Source organism: Nelusetta ayraudi, unplaced genomic scaffold (assembly GCF_046127955.1).
Source record: "Nelusetta ayraudi isolate G7.1 ecotype Tasmania unplaced genomic scaffold, CSIRO-AGI_Nayr_v1 ptg000072l, whole genome shotgun sequence".
In the NCBI taxonomy this organism is placed as follows: Eukaryota; Metazoa; Chordata; class Actinopteri; order Tetraodontiformes; family Monacanthidae; genus Nelusetta; species Nelusetta ayraudi.
In genome coordinates this window covers 635,592-652,355 of record NW_027466122.1, presented here as the reverse complement: position 1 = coordinate 652,355, position 16,764 = coordinate 635,592, and the positions used below count along the sequence as shown (strand labels likewise).

The 16,764-nt window shown below is 46.6% G+C and overlaps 1 protein-coding gene across 1 annotated transcript in view; it reads right to left on the bottom strand.

Moving 5' to 3' along the window:
* nrg3a (neuregulin 3a) overlaps positions 1 to 16,764 on the bottom strand; it is a 217,093-nt gene that overhangs the window by 68,928 nt on the left and 131,401 nt on the right. The window contains exon 2 of the mRNA XM_076043000.1: positions 10,175 to 10,304. Within this exon, the coding sequence (XP_075899115.1) occupies positions 10,175 to 10,304 (130 nt within the window). The remainder of the gene's footprint in view (positions 1 to 10,174; positions 10,305 to 16,764) is intronic.

Sequence of the window (16,764 nt, the reverse complement as noted above, 5' to 3'; positions counted from 1 at the left end):
AAACTTTGACCCTTTCATGGCTTAGCTCCTCCTCCGAACCTCGTTCCGCTACGTCGCGGCGCTGTCATGTGACCCAGAGTCACCTCTCTCTCTATCTCTCTCTCTCTCTCTCTCGCTCTCTCCCTCTCCCTCTCATGACTGCCCGTCACGGTCGAGGGGAAGCGCTTTGCGGGACTTATTTTGCTCCACTGAATGAAAATATCGCTCCCTCCTAAATGAAAGCACAAAGTCCAAGCTGCTGTTGCAGCTATGTCGATAGCAGCGATAACAGCCACGCCGACAACCCTTTAGTCATCGTCACTGCCTTTCCGAGAATATTTGAACACATGCTATTAATTTCCCATGAGTGTACGTCAGAAAAAAAAAAATCTAAACTCTACACACGTCCCGTGAAAATGATGGCGACTGTCGAGAGTGTCGGCTCTTCTGATGGAGGGCCTGAAGCATTAGTGCTGTAATAACGTTATTTTAGCAGGACAGATTTTATAGAACCACACTGGGAAACATTAGCCAGCGCACACACCCCTATTACCGCCGCCGCGCCAGCTCTCCGTATTGGATCAGCTGATTTACGTCACACGTCAAAGTCAGATCGGCTAACTCCCGCCTCCATCTGCATCGCTGATCGATATGCCCTTTTGTATCTGGCCGAGCACCGATGCAGCAGATATAAAGTTACTTTGCGACCTCAGTAAAACCTTCACGTCGACGCGCTCGCTCGCTCGATGCCGCCTGCTCAATCCAGCAGCTCCAGGGCCACATAAAGAGAAGAGAAACTCCCCCCAGACACCGTAAATCTGCTCCACATCCAGATCCTCCGATTATGTTGTTTGGCCTTTTTTGGACGTTTCTGGGGGATGTTGTGACACGAGCTGTCACGTTTCTGAGGCATGTGATCGAGATGGAGGAAGAGGATCGGAAAAAAACAAAACAAAAGAAGATAAGCAGAATACAAGAGCTTTTTTTTCCCCCAGGACAGTCAGAACCTCACAGCAGGGTGGAAATGGGTGGTTGACAATGGAAATAACAATAATAACAATAACAAAAATTACCAAAATAGGCCGTAAGTGGCTTCATTTTCAGACAAGCACAAAATTAGCAGTGCTTTAGTCGGAATTGGGTCCCAATTACACTCAATTACTTGGAGTTTAAGCACAGTGGAAGCTGCCAAAAAGTCAATCTTTGAAAAGATGACAGTCACTTTCCGCCTCATTGTTGCTTAAACATGTAAACATGTTTTTACTCCACGTCGTGCTGAAATGTCCTCACGGACGAACGGACAGACACTCGTCTGTTTTTCCTCATCAAGGTGGGAAGACGTGGACGTTTGCGACCCGGCGAGACGACACCAGAGATGCCTCACGCTGACGGAGAAATCTTGTCGGCATCACTCAGGATCTCCTCCTCCTCCACCTCCATCACTCTTTCCCTGCTCTCCGTAACCAGCCGACAGCCGACTGTCAGGCCGCAGTCCATCGTCACGTCAGCTGACTCGACCTCGGGCCGACGCGGCTGACAGACGAGGGGGCGCCGCCGTGCGGACGCGCGAGCAAAGCATTGTGGGGCAGCGGCCCCTGAAATAGCCTCTCCACCCATGGCCGAGCCCAAACAGGCCTACAGTCAGCTTAACACACACACACGAGCACACACGAGCACACTCACATGCACACTCAAAAGATAAAAGAAGAAGAAGAAGAAGAAGAGGGGAATAAGAATGGCTCCGTTATTGGTCATGTTTCCACAGCGTATGATCATATCTCTTTTTTATAGCCGGCGGTATTTATGTGTGCACTTAAACGCAACCACCCACACTGGCAATTACACCCCTCACCCAGACACACACACAGACGTTACATTGAGCCATTATATGCAATAAGAGTGATGTCACATACAGATTAGCAGCACTGGCGATAATAAAACGCAGAAGACTGCAGCCACAAGTGTGATTAATCCATTACGTAAAAATCATTCCTGCCCCTCCCATCATTTTTCGGCCACAAACCACTCATGAGCGAGGCCCTCCATCAGCTGACTCTCTTTAAACGACTCAAACAATCCTCAGGAAAAAAAAAAGTCACGACTGAGTGCTGCAATTTGCATTCTGATGTAAACCGTTTTCAATCCGTCCATTATATATTTCTTCCCTTGTACTGACGCTTTTCTAAAAGAAAAAACAAACACCAATAGTAAAACAGCCCTTTTTCTGAAATAATTACATACATTTTTAATGTGATGAGTGGATAAAAAAGAGAGATTATGATGCTGTGAATGTGCTTTTATCTCACTGGCAGCTGCATGAATGCAACTGGCTGAAGCACTGCTTTCACGTCCAACTTAGCACAAAAATGCATCACCGTGCGTTGCCACTGGCTTTCATGAAGGCATTCAAAAATCGCAGACTCAGTCACAAAATCACTGCGCCTCCAAATGGGAGGCGTGTCCATTAGCTTGAGAGCGAGCGAGACAGAGACCGTGACCAGATTCGGAAAAACAAAATAAAAAAAAAACAAAACAGCGCAGCGCAGCGGGAAAAACATGAAACTTTCATAAAGGTGCAGCAGGAGTCGAGGCCGCGCGACTCGTCTTCCGCTCTGGTCCCATGTTTTTTGCCCTGCAGAAGCTGCGGGGGCTGGGTGGGGCTGCTTCACCCCTGCATATGTACACATACAAATGCATGTGCGTGTGGACATGCATGTGTATGTGGGTGCACGGGGGCGACACCCTGCTGCTGCTCCTTGTTAGCGAGCCGGTCGCGGGAGGAAACAGACGCTCCCCGAGCTGGAGGCCGCCGCCCCTCTTCCGCGTGTACCATTGAGCAAAAAACACACATCAGCCAGCTGGTGCAGCTCCCAGGTAGCTCTGCCGCCACCACCACCACCACCACCGCTGTCGCTCCAGACCTACTTAGCGCCGCCTCACAGACTCTCTGCTCTCTTCTCCCTCTTTGTCTCCTTCAATCTCCGCTCCTCTCCCTCCACGACTTCCTGTTCTCTTTGATTTATTTTCTGTTGCATAACTTATTTATGTGGAACTAAGGAGGGATTTTGAGTGGTTTTACACTCTTAACGGGAAAAACCAAGAGCGCTTTATTTTTATTTTTTTTACCCATATAACATTTTTTTTCTCCCATTCTTTGCTGGTCTCTGTCTTTGTCGTCTTTCTTTACACGCACGGTGACTCACCGCTGCTGCGCGGCTCAGCCCGCTGGAGGATAGCGCCCGTCCATCCTCCCCCTCGAGGTAGACTCGTCTTTGTTGGGCCGGCTTAAAACTTTTCCTTTTTTTTTTTTTCTTTTTCTCCCCTCTTAGCGAAAGAGAAAAGAAAAAAAATTGCCACGATTTTTTTCTGTTTCGTATTTATTTACAACTCTGCATCCGGCAGAAGCAGGAATACAAACTAGGAGTTTCGGCGGAGGGGAGGGGGATGGGGGGAGGTGGGGCCTCATTACCATACATTTGCATCCCATTAACACATCAAACCTGCGGACTTGAAAGGGACGCCTTGATTAGGAACACCACCAAATTACTGTACGTCTCCTTCCTCCACACCTCCGTCGCTGGCTGAAACCTGCGCTCGCCTTCAACTCCGACTGCCAACCCGAGGATGAGTTGCTAGCGAGACCTTTGTTTTGATCATCTTTCCGGGCATCTGTGCTTTTATTTTTGGAGCGCATTTCGGAGTTTGTAAATGTCGTTCAGCCAAAGAAAATCACTCAGCGTCACGTGAAAAAAAAAAAAAAAAAACACATACATTTTAAAGAAAGAGCTGGAAACTTGTTGGTACACACACGTGGAGCTCGCCCTCTACTGGATTCCACCAGTACAGCGGGCGTAACTCATTAAAAGGTATAGATATTTTCCAGCCTTTCACTCACTTGGTGGATCCGTGAATGAGTCACTTTTAATGTTTCTGCAACCAGGTGCAACTTAACTATGTGAATGTCTTTGTGTGTGTAAACAATGTTGCACTTAATATTAAAGCCTGGCAACCTTGGCCTTGGTGTCACTGGAATCCCAACAGTAGCTGGAGTTAATTCTATTGGACGGCTCTATAATTCTTTTTCCTTCACCGTCCTCTCAGGCCTGCAGCCGTGATCATGGCTGTTTAAACAGTGCCGACGTCCTGGACCAGACGTCACTGTGATGAATGGTCCTCATTAGTCCAAGCACTTCTCTTCATAATAGTCCCAAATTTGGCGATTATTTAAAGTGTTCGTGGATTAGCATCTGCGGAGTGGCCCCACCCCCTCCATTTGTTACGGCACTTCACTTCCTGTGTCAAGTGTTTCTGTTGCACCTAAATGCTCATGATGGCTTGAGAACAATTAACATGTTTGGAAGATAATGTTTTGACTTCACACACACACACACACACACACGCACACGCACACGCACACGCACACACACACGCACACACACACACACAAACGTGTTTGTGAAACAACCTTAATTGGATGCACCGTGGTGTTTACCATTGTGCATGAGCTAATGCAATCACACAATTGAACTTGCAGAAACTCACTAATTAAAAGCAACAAAGACGTCAATACGAATCGAGTCGGAGCGGAGGAGTCGGGAGGATGAAGTTGGCTCAGGAAGAGACACAACGGGCAGAAGATTGACAATCTAATGAGAGCACAAATACGAAGAGCGAAGGGAATGCGAGCAAACTGAGCCAACGCCGAGAAATATGTTTGGGTAAATACGCAAGGTTTCTCAGAGCGAAGGTGCATTTTGCAGTTGCATATATTTGAACCTGCGCAAATGGATGACGAACCAATTGACATTTCACAGTGTGTGTCTGTGAGAGTCGTGCAGGTCAGCATAGACTTGAGAGATTAGTTGTTGGCAACAGATTTTAAAGAATAAAATACACAATTTTTTGTTGAAGCATCAATCACCAATGACCGACTGAATTTTGGAGGTAGTCTTGGCATCATAATATCTGGATCATAATTTGCCAAAATAAATGATTCCCAAATGTATTTGACCTATTTCACGATATCCATCTGGAAACACAGACTTCTTGTCCGTCATTCAAAACAGACCAATCAGATTCCTTCACTGCCAGACGACTCATCAGACATGAGAGAAGCTTTTTCTCCGTCTCCTTCCCTTCCGAGGATGCTGTTTGGCCCGGTCGAGTTTATTTTTGAGCAGCTAAAAAAACAACTCTTTTGACTACAGCTTCCCACCACGGTCGCTCTGAATTTGCTGCTTCCTTGTTAACATCCTGACGGAGCCGGCAGGAAAAAAAACACGTCCTACCGCGTGTAAAATAATTCAATCAGAGCCTCCTCGCGTCGCATGTTCCGACATCACTGCCCCGTCCTTCCCCAGGCGGCTGCCTCGTGGATTTTGTTTAGTCTGGCGGTGTGCACGTTTGGAGCGGCTCCCCTCTCGCATCTCGCAGGACTCGCTGTAAACCGTCGCAATACGACACACATCTCACATCAGTTTAACTTTCTGCCACCTTGCGGCACATGCCGCAGCATCCGCCTTGTTTATTACCGTCAGAGAAAGAGACGCCCGGCGGAAGTCCCAGCGGAGCGCCGCAGATGGCGCCGAGCACCGAGGGAGGCAGACGGGAAGGAGAGAGAATACGGCAGGAACGGGAAGAAGAGAAGGAGGAGCGCGAGGAGATGGTAGAGGAAGAGGAGAAGGAGGAAATGGAGGAGGGGGAGGAGGATTAGATGGAGGAAGAGAAGGAGGGGACGGAGAAGGAGCCAGTGAAGGAGGTGGAGGAGATGGAGGATAAGGAGGAGATGGAGGAGGAAGAGATGGAGAAGGAGATGAGATGGAGGAGAAGGGGGAGGAGGAGGAGATGGAGGAGGATGGCATGTATCAGGACAGTGTGCCGCACACACACAGATGTGCACTTCAGTGATCTATGTGTTTAGCTCCTCCCAGCGGCGCCCTCCTGTCAGGGCCAATCCTGATGCATCACTCACTCAGCCCCTCCGCCGCCGCCGCTGGGCCGCCGAGGTGTCCCCCTGGCGTGACAGAGGTGTGTGTCTTTTTGGGTCAAATGATGTGTGTTCTTCCACATCACTGCAGGACACAGTCAGTCTCTTGCCTCTTTATTTTGCCGCCCCTCCCACATCGTGGCTGCGTCCCTGATGTGTTATTTGTTCCTGCTCGCAGAGGTTGACACTCTTGGACACTGATTTAAAGGTCCCACATCACGCCCCTGCAGCTTAACGTGCTAAGAGACCCCCTATGGAGCCACGTAAAACAACATATTTAGCGCTCTGTTTGCAGCTGCCTGCTAAATAAAAATGTCTTTGTTTCCTGTTTAAAGTGATGCTTTATATGGGGACAAAAACAAGGCAAAGCAAAGCTAACACAGGGGGGGGGGAGAAAAAAAAACTGTGAAATTGAGTGAATTTTGCAAAGCAACGCAATCAACAAGTTGGGAGGTTTCACCTGGGGGAAAAAAAGAAAAAAAGCCCAATATGATCCAGGTCCTTTTTTTATTTTATTTTTTTACCCTTTTTTAATCTCTTTTCCTTAATCTCCTTGTTGACTGGCAGCTCAGACGTGTGTTATTGCTGCCGCATTTTCCAATTTCATGCATTCTTTGCGTTAATTAGCTTGCCAGTGTGTGTGTGTGTGTGTGTGTGTGTGTGTGTGTGTGTGTGTGTGTGTGTGTGTGTGTGTGTGTGTGTGTGTGTGTGTGTGAGAGCTAGGTGAGGAGGTGAGCAGCAGCAGCAGCCTCCTGCCAATGTGTTGGGGCGCGACTAAACTCCTAATAGAAGTGAGCACCACAACACCCAACATTTCAATTCAGGAGATCAGGAGTCATGATCTTATGAATTTCTATGGTATAAACTTCATGGACTTTCATTCCTTTAGCTTTCTTAACCTTTTTTTTTTGTAACTGTCACCATTTTTGTGGTGCATTTAAAGTTTTTATAACGAGTGAATGAAAGTTTGGCATGATAGTTTTGGTTTCTCCTCTGAAGGGCATCAAAGTGTGAACAGAATCAACTCGAGGTGCAACAGATGTTTCGCGGCAGTGCAACGCTGGCCAGGCTGTTTGATATTTGAAAGGAACTCCGAAGGCTGACCAATTATTCTGCCTTTCATTTCTCACCTGAAAGTAGGTTTGGAGGTTTGCAACACTCTGAACGTCATTTGCTTGGAAGACAGAAGGCCTGAGCTGAACGCACGGGAAACTTTTGATGAAGATGAAAGTCATCAGAGCTCTGAATCATCTAGTGAATTAAAGAGGAAAAACGGCCGCGTTTCATCAGCTTGCCTCTATTTATAAAAGCCCGGTATTACAATGAATTTAATTAAGGCGCCGCCGGATAGGAGATGCATATTTACCCACCAATTACTCACCACGGCCGTACAGTAGTGTTGGATCGTTGGGCAGAGATTCGTTCTACATAACCAGCCGCAGTTGCGAGCCTGCAAAGGAGGCGTGACCGTGCTGCAAGAACGAATCTTTGGTGAATAGTCGTCGGACGTCACTGGAAACATTGAAAACGTCACTCAGATTGAGCTTTCTCCATTTACTTGGATTTGGAGCCAGTGACACTGCTGCCACCAAGAACTGAACGACTTGGTGAGTGAGTCTTTTTAATGAACTAATTCTACTGATCCATTACTCTCAAAAGAGGTGCCTAAAAGCATTTCTAATTGCGTTTGCTTCCAACACGGTTAGAAATTCTTCACTGTAACACCTGGAACACAGCCTGAGTCTTGCAGAGTCGCTCCATTCATTCTTGGTTTCCGTCTTGTAAAGTGTGTCACATGTGTTGCTTCCCTCTGGAAGCTGCGACTCACTCACGGACCCCTTCCAAAACCTCTGCAGCCTCCACCTGTCGGGCCAGATTGCCTTTCTGTCGCTCTCAGGAGAGTGCCGTGAGAGAGGAAGAAGAAGAAAAAAAAAAAAACACCACCAGCTCGATCTTGTTGGTAACTAGGCTGATGAAGACGACTCTTTTACCACTTTTTTCCCCTCTCTGTCCACATCAGCAGGGGGATGGGAAGTGCAGCCAGGACCCTTCCGAGGACCGATTAAAGGAGAGGACCTGCAGCTGAGACGAAGCTACCGGTAAACGATGAGATCACAGGGGCAAATTTGACAAATTCATCATCACGTAAACCTACTGATGAGTGGCTGACTTAACCAAACACTCAACACTAAAACTGACATTATCAGGGAGTGGCACTTGAAGCAGCAGGACAAAAAAAAAAAAAAACACTGTTTAATCTCAAGAATAAACAAATAAGACAACAAATGTTTGAATCTGTGACAAATTCTGCCACAAAGAGGCCTTGTTCGCTCTTCCCGCCGTTAAAACGTCGGGATTGATTAAAAACTTTTTTTTCCCAATCTGATTTGTATCAATTTGTTGCTGGCACAAAGCAAACGAGGCCGTGCATTGATCTTGCGCCTGGGGTGTAATTTGTCATTCTTTTGTTGATTAGGATGAACGAGTCGCCGAGAGCCGCCGACTGAAATGTGACGCTTCCGTTTTCTGCAATCGCGGTGGATTTCAAGCTTTGAGCTTCGTCGCGGCCTTCAGTCACGGCGCTCACACAGCTGAGCATTAATAAAACTCTTTAAAATACATTACTTCCTTTTAAAATCTGACCCACAGTTTTAGGTACTGACCACGGTAACAGAACAGCAGATTTCCATGAAACCATCCGCATCATTTGATTGTTCCTGGCGTCCAGAGTCGATCTTCATCTTCCACAAAACACAGACAGAAAAAGTGCGCAGAGACGACGCGTCCAATGCCACCATGCCGCGGGCTTGTCTGTAGACCTCGTCGTCATGGCAACGCAGGCGAGAACAGGCACTGTGCGGCACTTTCCCTCGTCCACCTACACCTCGCCGCTGTGCTCTTGCTCTCCAACATTAGTTTTAATCTCATTCAACAATCAAAGCGCCTGCTCTGGAATCAGGAAGGAAGCCAAGAGGCATAATCATCAAGTATCAAGGAATACTCTTGATGAGGAAACGTGGAATTTTGAGACAGAAATATTGACCTTTTCTTCTAATTCATTTGCACAATCTGCATGCAAAAAACAGTCGAGCAATTTTGCAGAAGCTGATACAGGTTAACGTTCAGCTCCGACAAATTGCTTTTCCTGCTTTCTGTGCAGGAAAAACTCAAAGTCTAAAATTAGGAAGGCAGCATCCGAGTGTATTTTTTGTTTTGTTTTTTACAGTGTGTTCCCGAAATCAAGCTTGTTGTGTTGATGTAAACTGCCAGTTCGGTAGTGTGCAATGCGTGTGTGTGCTTCACGCTTTAATGTGCTTTTACATGCATCACTGCAAATCTTGCTTTTGTACTTTAACAACCTCGTGTTGCCGATCCAAAACTCCTCCGTCTTCCAACCTCCCTCTCTCTCTCACACACACACACACACACACGCACACACACACACACACAGGAGCACACAAACAGAATCGTGCGTGTGTACTCGTGCCCCCACAGGAGACAAACCAGGCCTCTCTTTAAAAAGCAGGTCGGCTGGAAGTCCTGCGGTGAGTTTCTCTCTCTCAGAAGTAGTTTTGGGACTTCATTAGTAAAAAAAAAAAAAAAAAAAAAAAAAGTGCCCAGCGTCTGAACGGGCCGAGTGCCCACGAGCTGCGCTCTTAAAAATCTGGGACGAGTGAGGCGAGGCGCGCAGACACGCACATGAAACGGCTAAAAAACCCACACAGACCCACTCGCGCACGCAACTTTCCAAAGGCAGCACACACTCCCGTGGAGAACTCACAAGGTAAACACACACTGAGAGGCCTGGGGAAAGAACCGCTGCATGAACGCTGATGACACTGTGCTCTGCATGCATATTTTGCATTTGGACCCTCACATTGCTGCGACCTGTCTGTCAGCAAAGCCAACTTTGCTTTGCGTGATATTATGGCAACAGCTGCAGCAGCAGCAGTAACCAACAGACTAGAAGACTTGGTTGTTTTGCTCTCTCAGGTCTTCAAATGTCCGCAGAAAAATGTTTCAGTATCGCGGCATTCCCAGCAAAATCAACATCATGTCTGAAAATAGCCAGAGCCAGACAGAGGATACTGGCGATAGGTAGGACAAAAATAAAGAACAACTCTGGTGCTCAGGAGGAAGAAGGAGAAGGCAGAGGAGGTGTTTTCCCACAACCGCAGCAGCAGCAACGTTGTGGTTGCGGTCACTTACTTGCAGTGCTTGTGTGGCCCGCTGAGCGTCTCGATGACGAAGCACTCGCCGCCATTCAGGCAGTAGGCCAGGTCCTTCTCATGACAGGGCTTGAAGTGCTCGGAGTGCAGCGGCGGGACGGTCGGGGACGCTGCCAGAGAGAGACAAAGAGAAAGCGTTAACCTTAGCGTCAGCAAACAGATGTCAACAGGATCATCATGTTAGGATGTCATCCTCAGAGTTTTTCAAAAATCATCCGCAATCCGAGAAAATACATCATCCTATTGTTCTAAATGTCAATTGTTGCAGCCGGATGGTGGAAGAAGAAGAAGACGAAGAAGAAGAAGGTTTATCCGGAAGGGGCCACTTCCTGTCGACCCGGGGATCCACAACGAGTGCCTGCCTGCTGCTGACTCCTAATATACTGCACCGTGTGGATAATACCCGGCATGCCGCTGTTTGTTTAGACCCGGCACCGTCGGCAGAGAGAGAGAGGGAGAGAGAGAGAGAGAGAGAGAGAGAGAGATGGATGGAGGACGAGTAATAATCTGTCCGGCTGTGATTAATACTGTGTGTTCCCAACAAGTGCTGTCGGAAAGCTCGACTTCTCCCTGCGAATCACAACATGCTCGGCCGACTGTGGACAGTGTGGACTTTTTTTTTCTTTTTTCTTTGAGGACAATCTGCTCAGCGTGCACCTTAAATGGATGATCTTATCGGGTGGAATTAATCGGCTGAAGCACTGGTTGCTTAAGTGGAAATGTGAAAACGCTAGGGGACCTGCAAGAGGAGGGAGGTGCTGGTGGTGGTGGAGGTCACATGGTCCAATTAGGCGGAAGAGACGTATGATTCAATAATTTAAAAATAGGAGCAGGCAAAGTGAGGAGCGGCGGTTTAACACAAGTCAAAAATGTTTCACCTTTCAGCGGGACTGGAAGGAGGGGTCTGCCTGGACTGGATTCGATTGGACTGGACCGGACTGGACTAGACTGAGCTGGATTGGACTGGACTAGACTAGACTGATAGATATTTTTGTCTTTATTTAAACAAATAATATTGTTTTTTTATGAAACCGCCTAAGGGTGTTGTTGTTTTTGTTTATTTTATATTTTTGCAAAATCTTGGCCGTGTTTATATCAGGAGCCAGACGATCAGAGGTGAAGGCCGATTTAACGCTTCAGAGACCGAAAAGGTGCTTGTTTTCCCTAGGTGTTGTGTTCTTCCAGGACGGAAAACTAAAGCAAAACAAGAACAATTTCTTTATTTGCCTCTTAAATAAAACCACACTTCACTCCTGAAAAATGAACTTTTCTTCTCTCTTCTTTTTTTTTTCTGGTGGAAACCAAGCCAACCGAGCTAAAAACATAATATTCAGAATTAGCTTTTAAAAAAAAAAAAAAAGCAAAAACAAAAAAAAAAACACACAACAGGACGGAACAGATGTGACATTTAGCCGCACAATGCTTGTGGGAGCTTCACGCTGGTGACAGCGACAGACTCGGCTCTTCTTCATCCGGCTGGGTTGAAGGTTAATTTTGATGTAGCCGAGCAAAGTTTGTTCTCATTAAAACGCCCTTGGGCTCCAAATCCTGCCGGTGATTAATAGTGTGGATACAGTGGGAGCCGGGATGAAGCTCAGGTTTTCTGCCTAATAGAATTCATTAGCCATTCAAAATTCAATATCCCCGGCAGACTTTTCACCTCCTCTGTCCCTTTGAGGGCTTTGACGCGCGCACGCGCACACACGCGCACTTACACGTACACTCTACCACTAGCCACCCAATTGATTCACACATATGCTCCTTCACCCTTCAGAATCTGTGCAATGCAACAACAGTTTGGAGGGTTAAACTGAAAATAAATGTGCTCTTCAGAGGCTCGTCACGTATCGTGTCTGCATCTTCTGCCCTGCGGACACGCAAGCCAGTCTGGCGGGAGGTTTTACGTCTTTTTTATGCAGACTTCATCTTCGTCCTATCACATCGTCCTCCTTTATACGTGACATGACGCAACGCGGCTAACCTTGGATCAACCCTGGTGAATAATTGCCCTTGTTTTTTTTTTTATTATTATTTATTTACACACAGTCACGGGTCGATAATGAGATTAAGGTCGATTTGAATTATGCATCTTTTTTTTGTTCCCATCCAAGCAGCTCTGTCTCCGTCATCTCCGAATTTCCCAAACAATAACCGCCGTCGTCTTCACGGCCAAATGTGACCTGACAGATCACACGGATCGTTTGACATATTGAAGCGATTTAAATTTTTTGCATCTCCATCCATCCATCCAGGCAGTAGCAGCCAGCTGCGGGCAAAATAAGAAACTGAATGCGATCAGGTTCCCCACAGGATAAAAATACACTTACGCAACTTACGCAACAGCTAAAGCAATTAGCGTGGTTCGCAACATTTGTGGATATAAATCCAGTTGCTGTTTTTTTCCTTAATTTTAAAACATAAATGAACAAATTCATTTGATTTTTAGAAAAAAAAGGAATATAGAGGAGAACATCCACCCGCCCAATCCTGTGCAGATCAGTGAACCTCTGGTCTCCTGCCTGCAACTCACACACATCCTCCTCCTCCTTCTCTTCCTCCTCCTTCTCCTGCTTCGCCACACAGCTCGGTTTCCTTCGCCGACACAAAGGATTTCCCCGCCAGACACCAGCGGTTTGATGCTCGGACCGGGGCCGAGTGGCTGTTTTGTTAGTCCCGCCGCTAAGTGACAGGAGCGCCATTTGCGGCTCGTCTCTCTTTGTTTGCTGCTGACAGACTTGTCAGCGTGTGTTGTTCCGTGGGGCCGTTCCGCTTAACACTCGTCGTCACCTGTCAACTCAGAGGCGGCCGCGCAAAAACCAGGGAATTTTTGTCATTTCAAAAGGGAAAGCTTGAAAACAAACAAACAAAAAAGGATTTTTATTTTTTTTTCCTTTTTTTTATTCCCGCCGTGACTGAGGCCTTCATCGAGGAGTTTTGGACATATTGCTCACAAAAGGCAGCCGTCAATCAGAGCCCAAGGAAAACAGTCCAATTTATTCGGCCCTGCTGCTGGGAGAGGCAGCACAGATCAATACAACATCGGACAGTAGATAACACAACCGTCCCCCTCAATCTCCCTCTGTACTTCTCCCCTTCCTGATCTATCAGAACTGGGGGTCGGGGGGTTATGGAAGAAATAGAGGTTTAGATTAATAGAAATCGAATGTTTTGCTACTGCGGATGAAACAGACTTTTTTTTTTTCTTTCTTGTATCGCTTAATAATTCAGCGACAAACAAGATCAATCAAGGCCGCTTCTCCAAAACATCCATCAGCCAAAACAGAGTGTTTTTCTTCCCCACGAAAAGCCCAGCCACGAGAGGGATGAGACGGTCGGGCCGGACCGATCCAATCAGCTCCGGCCGGCAGGTGATGCAGTATTCATGATTTAATTATTCCTCCTCTGAGTAAGTAAGCCCCCCATCAGCGCGCCATCACACACACAAACACGGCAGCCGAGTTTGAGGATTTAACTCGTTCAAATTTGAGGACTGGTCAGTGCAAACCAGGCTGCACAATGTGTTCAAATGACAGCGGAGTCGCTGAACAAATAGGATTTTTTTTGAGAGAGCAGAGCTTCCACTGCAGAAACTCGTGAGTCGCGGGTTGCAAATGATGTTTGATCAATGACATTCTGCTGTTTTAGGGTGTAGAGCTCCAGGAAGGAGACCTGGAGCTCTTAGATGAGACCATCAACGTCCACATTTCTTAAAAAAAAAAAATGAAGATTCCAACAGTTTAAAATATAAACATTTCTTATGACAGTACCTATGTTAACAGTGCAGTTTTTTTTTTTGACAACTTTGGTTTGCCACGTGTGTCTATATGACCTCATGACCTTAAACAAACAAACACAATCAAAACTGCTATTTTCAACCTTTTTATCGTACGCATCCACTCTCACTGCCACACATTTGATATATATTCCACACTAATATATTACAGGGCAGCTTGCATCACAATTTTTTTCCGGTTTAACATCCACAACCGCCTGTCATCAGCGAAAAGAGAAAAGAAGAGAATGTTTTAGTCGAAAAATAAACCCTGCAGTGGCAATTAATGACCTTGAGGAGCGCTAGAGAGCAGTGGGACTGCTGCGAACAGACCAGGAGCACAGAGACTCCAAGATTCCTTTTCCAAAACAAATTACCTTTGCAGGTGCCACGTCAGCAAAATGTGCTTTAGCACAATTCAAGTCATATTTGATCGAGGGGCCAATAATTACAAAGAAAACACTGAAGAGGCAATATGTGGTGAAAACGGAGAAGTCGTGACTGTATTTGTGTCGGGAATCGTTCCACAGAATTCCACAGACCCGTTTCTCTCCTTCCATCCAATACCAGAGTGTCAGCCTTCTGCAAGGCCACGTCTGATTGTTTGAAAGCACGGCCAGTCCCCTGGGGACGGCTGCAAGGGTGTCCTTCACGGATGATATTCTGCAGTCGAGGTGAGGGGGGAGGATTGGAAAATAAAAATCAACAAGCAACCAGCTGGCCTGAATTCTCTCCAGCCAGGTAGCGACTCTGGCTAAAAGCCGAAGTCTCCGGCTGCTTCCCTGCATCCTGTCGGCTTATTGATCTGCCGTAACAAGAAGCTTGTAGGCTGCAGAATATCAACACCCCGTCCTTCTGAGGGGCATGGTTAATAAGACCCTGCTGGACCTTTGACCCCCAGCGACGCTGAGGGGGGCGTCGCATAGGTTCACAGGTGCGTGTGTGCACGTGTGACGTTTGGAAATGAAAGAGAGAACGAAAGCCTGGTGTCAAGTTGAGTCGGGTTAGAGATTGGCTCTGCAGTCTGAGGATGAAATCGGTTTTGTTTTGAATATAACAAGCCAAACACACGCACACACACAAGCACGCACACACACACACACACACACACACACACACACACACACACACACACACACACACACACACACACACACACAACAGGAGGCGGATGAATATCAAGATGAATATCAAGGACAAACTTCCTGCAGCTCAATCTCATCAAATCCTCCACACAGACTGATAAAGCAACGCGCAAAAACAAAAGTATGAATCTTCAATCACAAGAAAAACAAAACAAAACCTTCTTTAAGATGTCAAGAGATGGAAAAATATACAAAATACAAAATACATTTCACCACCTCCTGACAAGGTTCAAAACAAGCGAGACAGGATGATATTGAACGAAGAAGATGTAGATGGATAGAAAGTATAGACAGAGGCTGGTCCATCAATCCATCCATCCAACCATTCACACTCAAACTCACGCTTACAGACGCCTTCAAGCTGCCCAGTTTCGTCTTCGGACTGATTGCAGAAAGCCAGAAAGAAGCATGCATACTCCACACAGAATACCCCTTTTCAGTGGTTGAGCCACTGCCACCCTGCAAGCAGGAGTCGCTGTACTAGCGTGTTTTGCAGCTAAAGTCTTTTTTTTCTTTTTTCTTTTTTTTTCTTTTTCGCAGCTCATTGTGCTAAAAGCTCCGATTGACGCCGCACCGAGCAGTTTCTCGAACCGATGAAGCTTTTCTCCTCACAAAACAGAGTTCGTACTCTGGTTAACCTCGGCCGGCGGCGCCACAAAACGCTCATTGTGGCCAGCGTGAACTCTGCCGCCGCCTCCGTTATCTCTGCGTCTCCTCTCCTTTCTCCTCCTGCTCCTTACATTTTCTGCCCGCTTCCACCTGGACATTTATCTTTTCAAAACCTGAGTCTTGGGTTGGAGGGATATGACAAAAGTTTTTATTTATTTTTTTCCTGTAAAAAAAAAAAAAAAAAAATCATCACAGACTGGGAATGTTGAGGGAATTAGTGGTGCTAACGGGCTATCGATCGTCGCACTGCCACAAAAAAATAAAATAAATAAAAAATAATGCAGGAAGTGCAAAAGCCCAGATGGGACGAGGGTCATTGCTGGAAAGAACCAGATTAGCAGCGTTGGTCTCTGGATTCTGGAAACGCCAGTCCAACACACAAGCAGGAATATGTTCATTAGTTGCTAGCGCACGTCAACGTGTTCTGTGCTCCCTGTAAATATGGCCTTATTGCGATAAAGGCTTGGATAAACTGCTGTTTACGGTGCGGTAACACCTTCTTAACCGGGTTAATGTGAGAATATGAGGTCCACGTATGTAAATGTGTTAAGAGAGATAAGAGGCGGAGCCCTGAGGGGGGGCATTGCTTCATGTTTGAAGAATCCTACCAGCCTTAATCGTGGCTGCCAGTCAGAAAATTCTGGGTCAGCTCGCTCATCAGTCAGGGAAAAAAAAAAAAAAAAAAAAAAAAAAAAAAGTTCAACAGCGCGGCCTCTGCTCTGCTAACAATCGGCTGGTAAATACGATAAGGAGGAAAAACTAGCTTTGTTTGAGAACTACAGCCACACTTTTTCATTTGTGCTGTGAAATAGTTGGAAGAATCCAGTGTTGTAAAGTCACAGGGTTTTCTCAGCTGGCCGACTCTGTTGCGCCGCTGCATCCAATATATATCACAAATTCAATATTTGCTCCCCTTGCCGTGGCCTCTTCCCTCCTTCAGATATGCGTGCAGCCGAGACGTAGGACAGGCGGCGGCTACAGTGA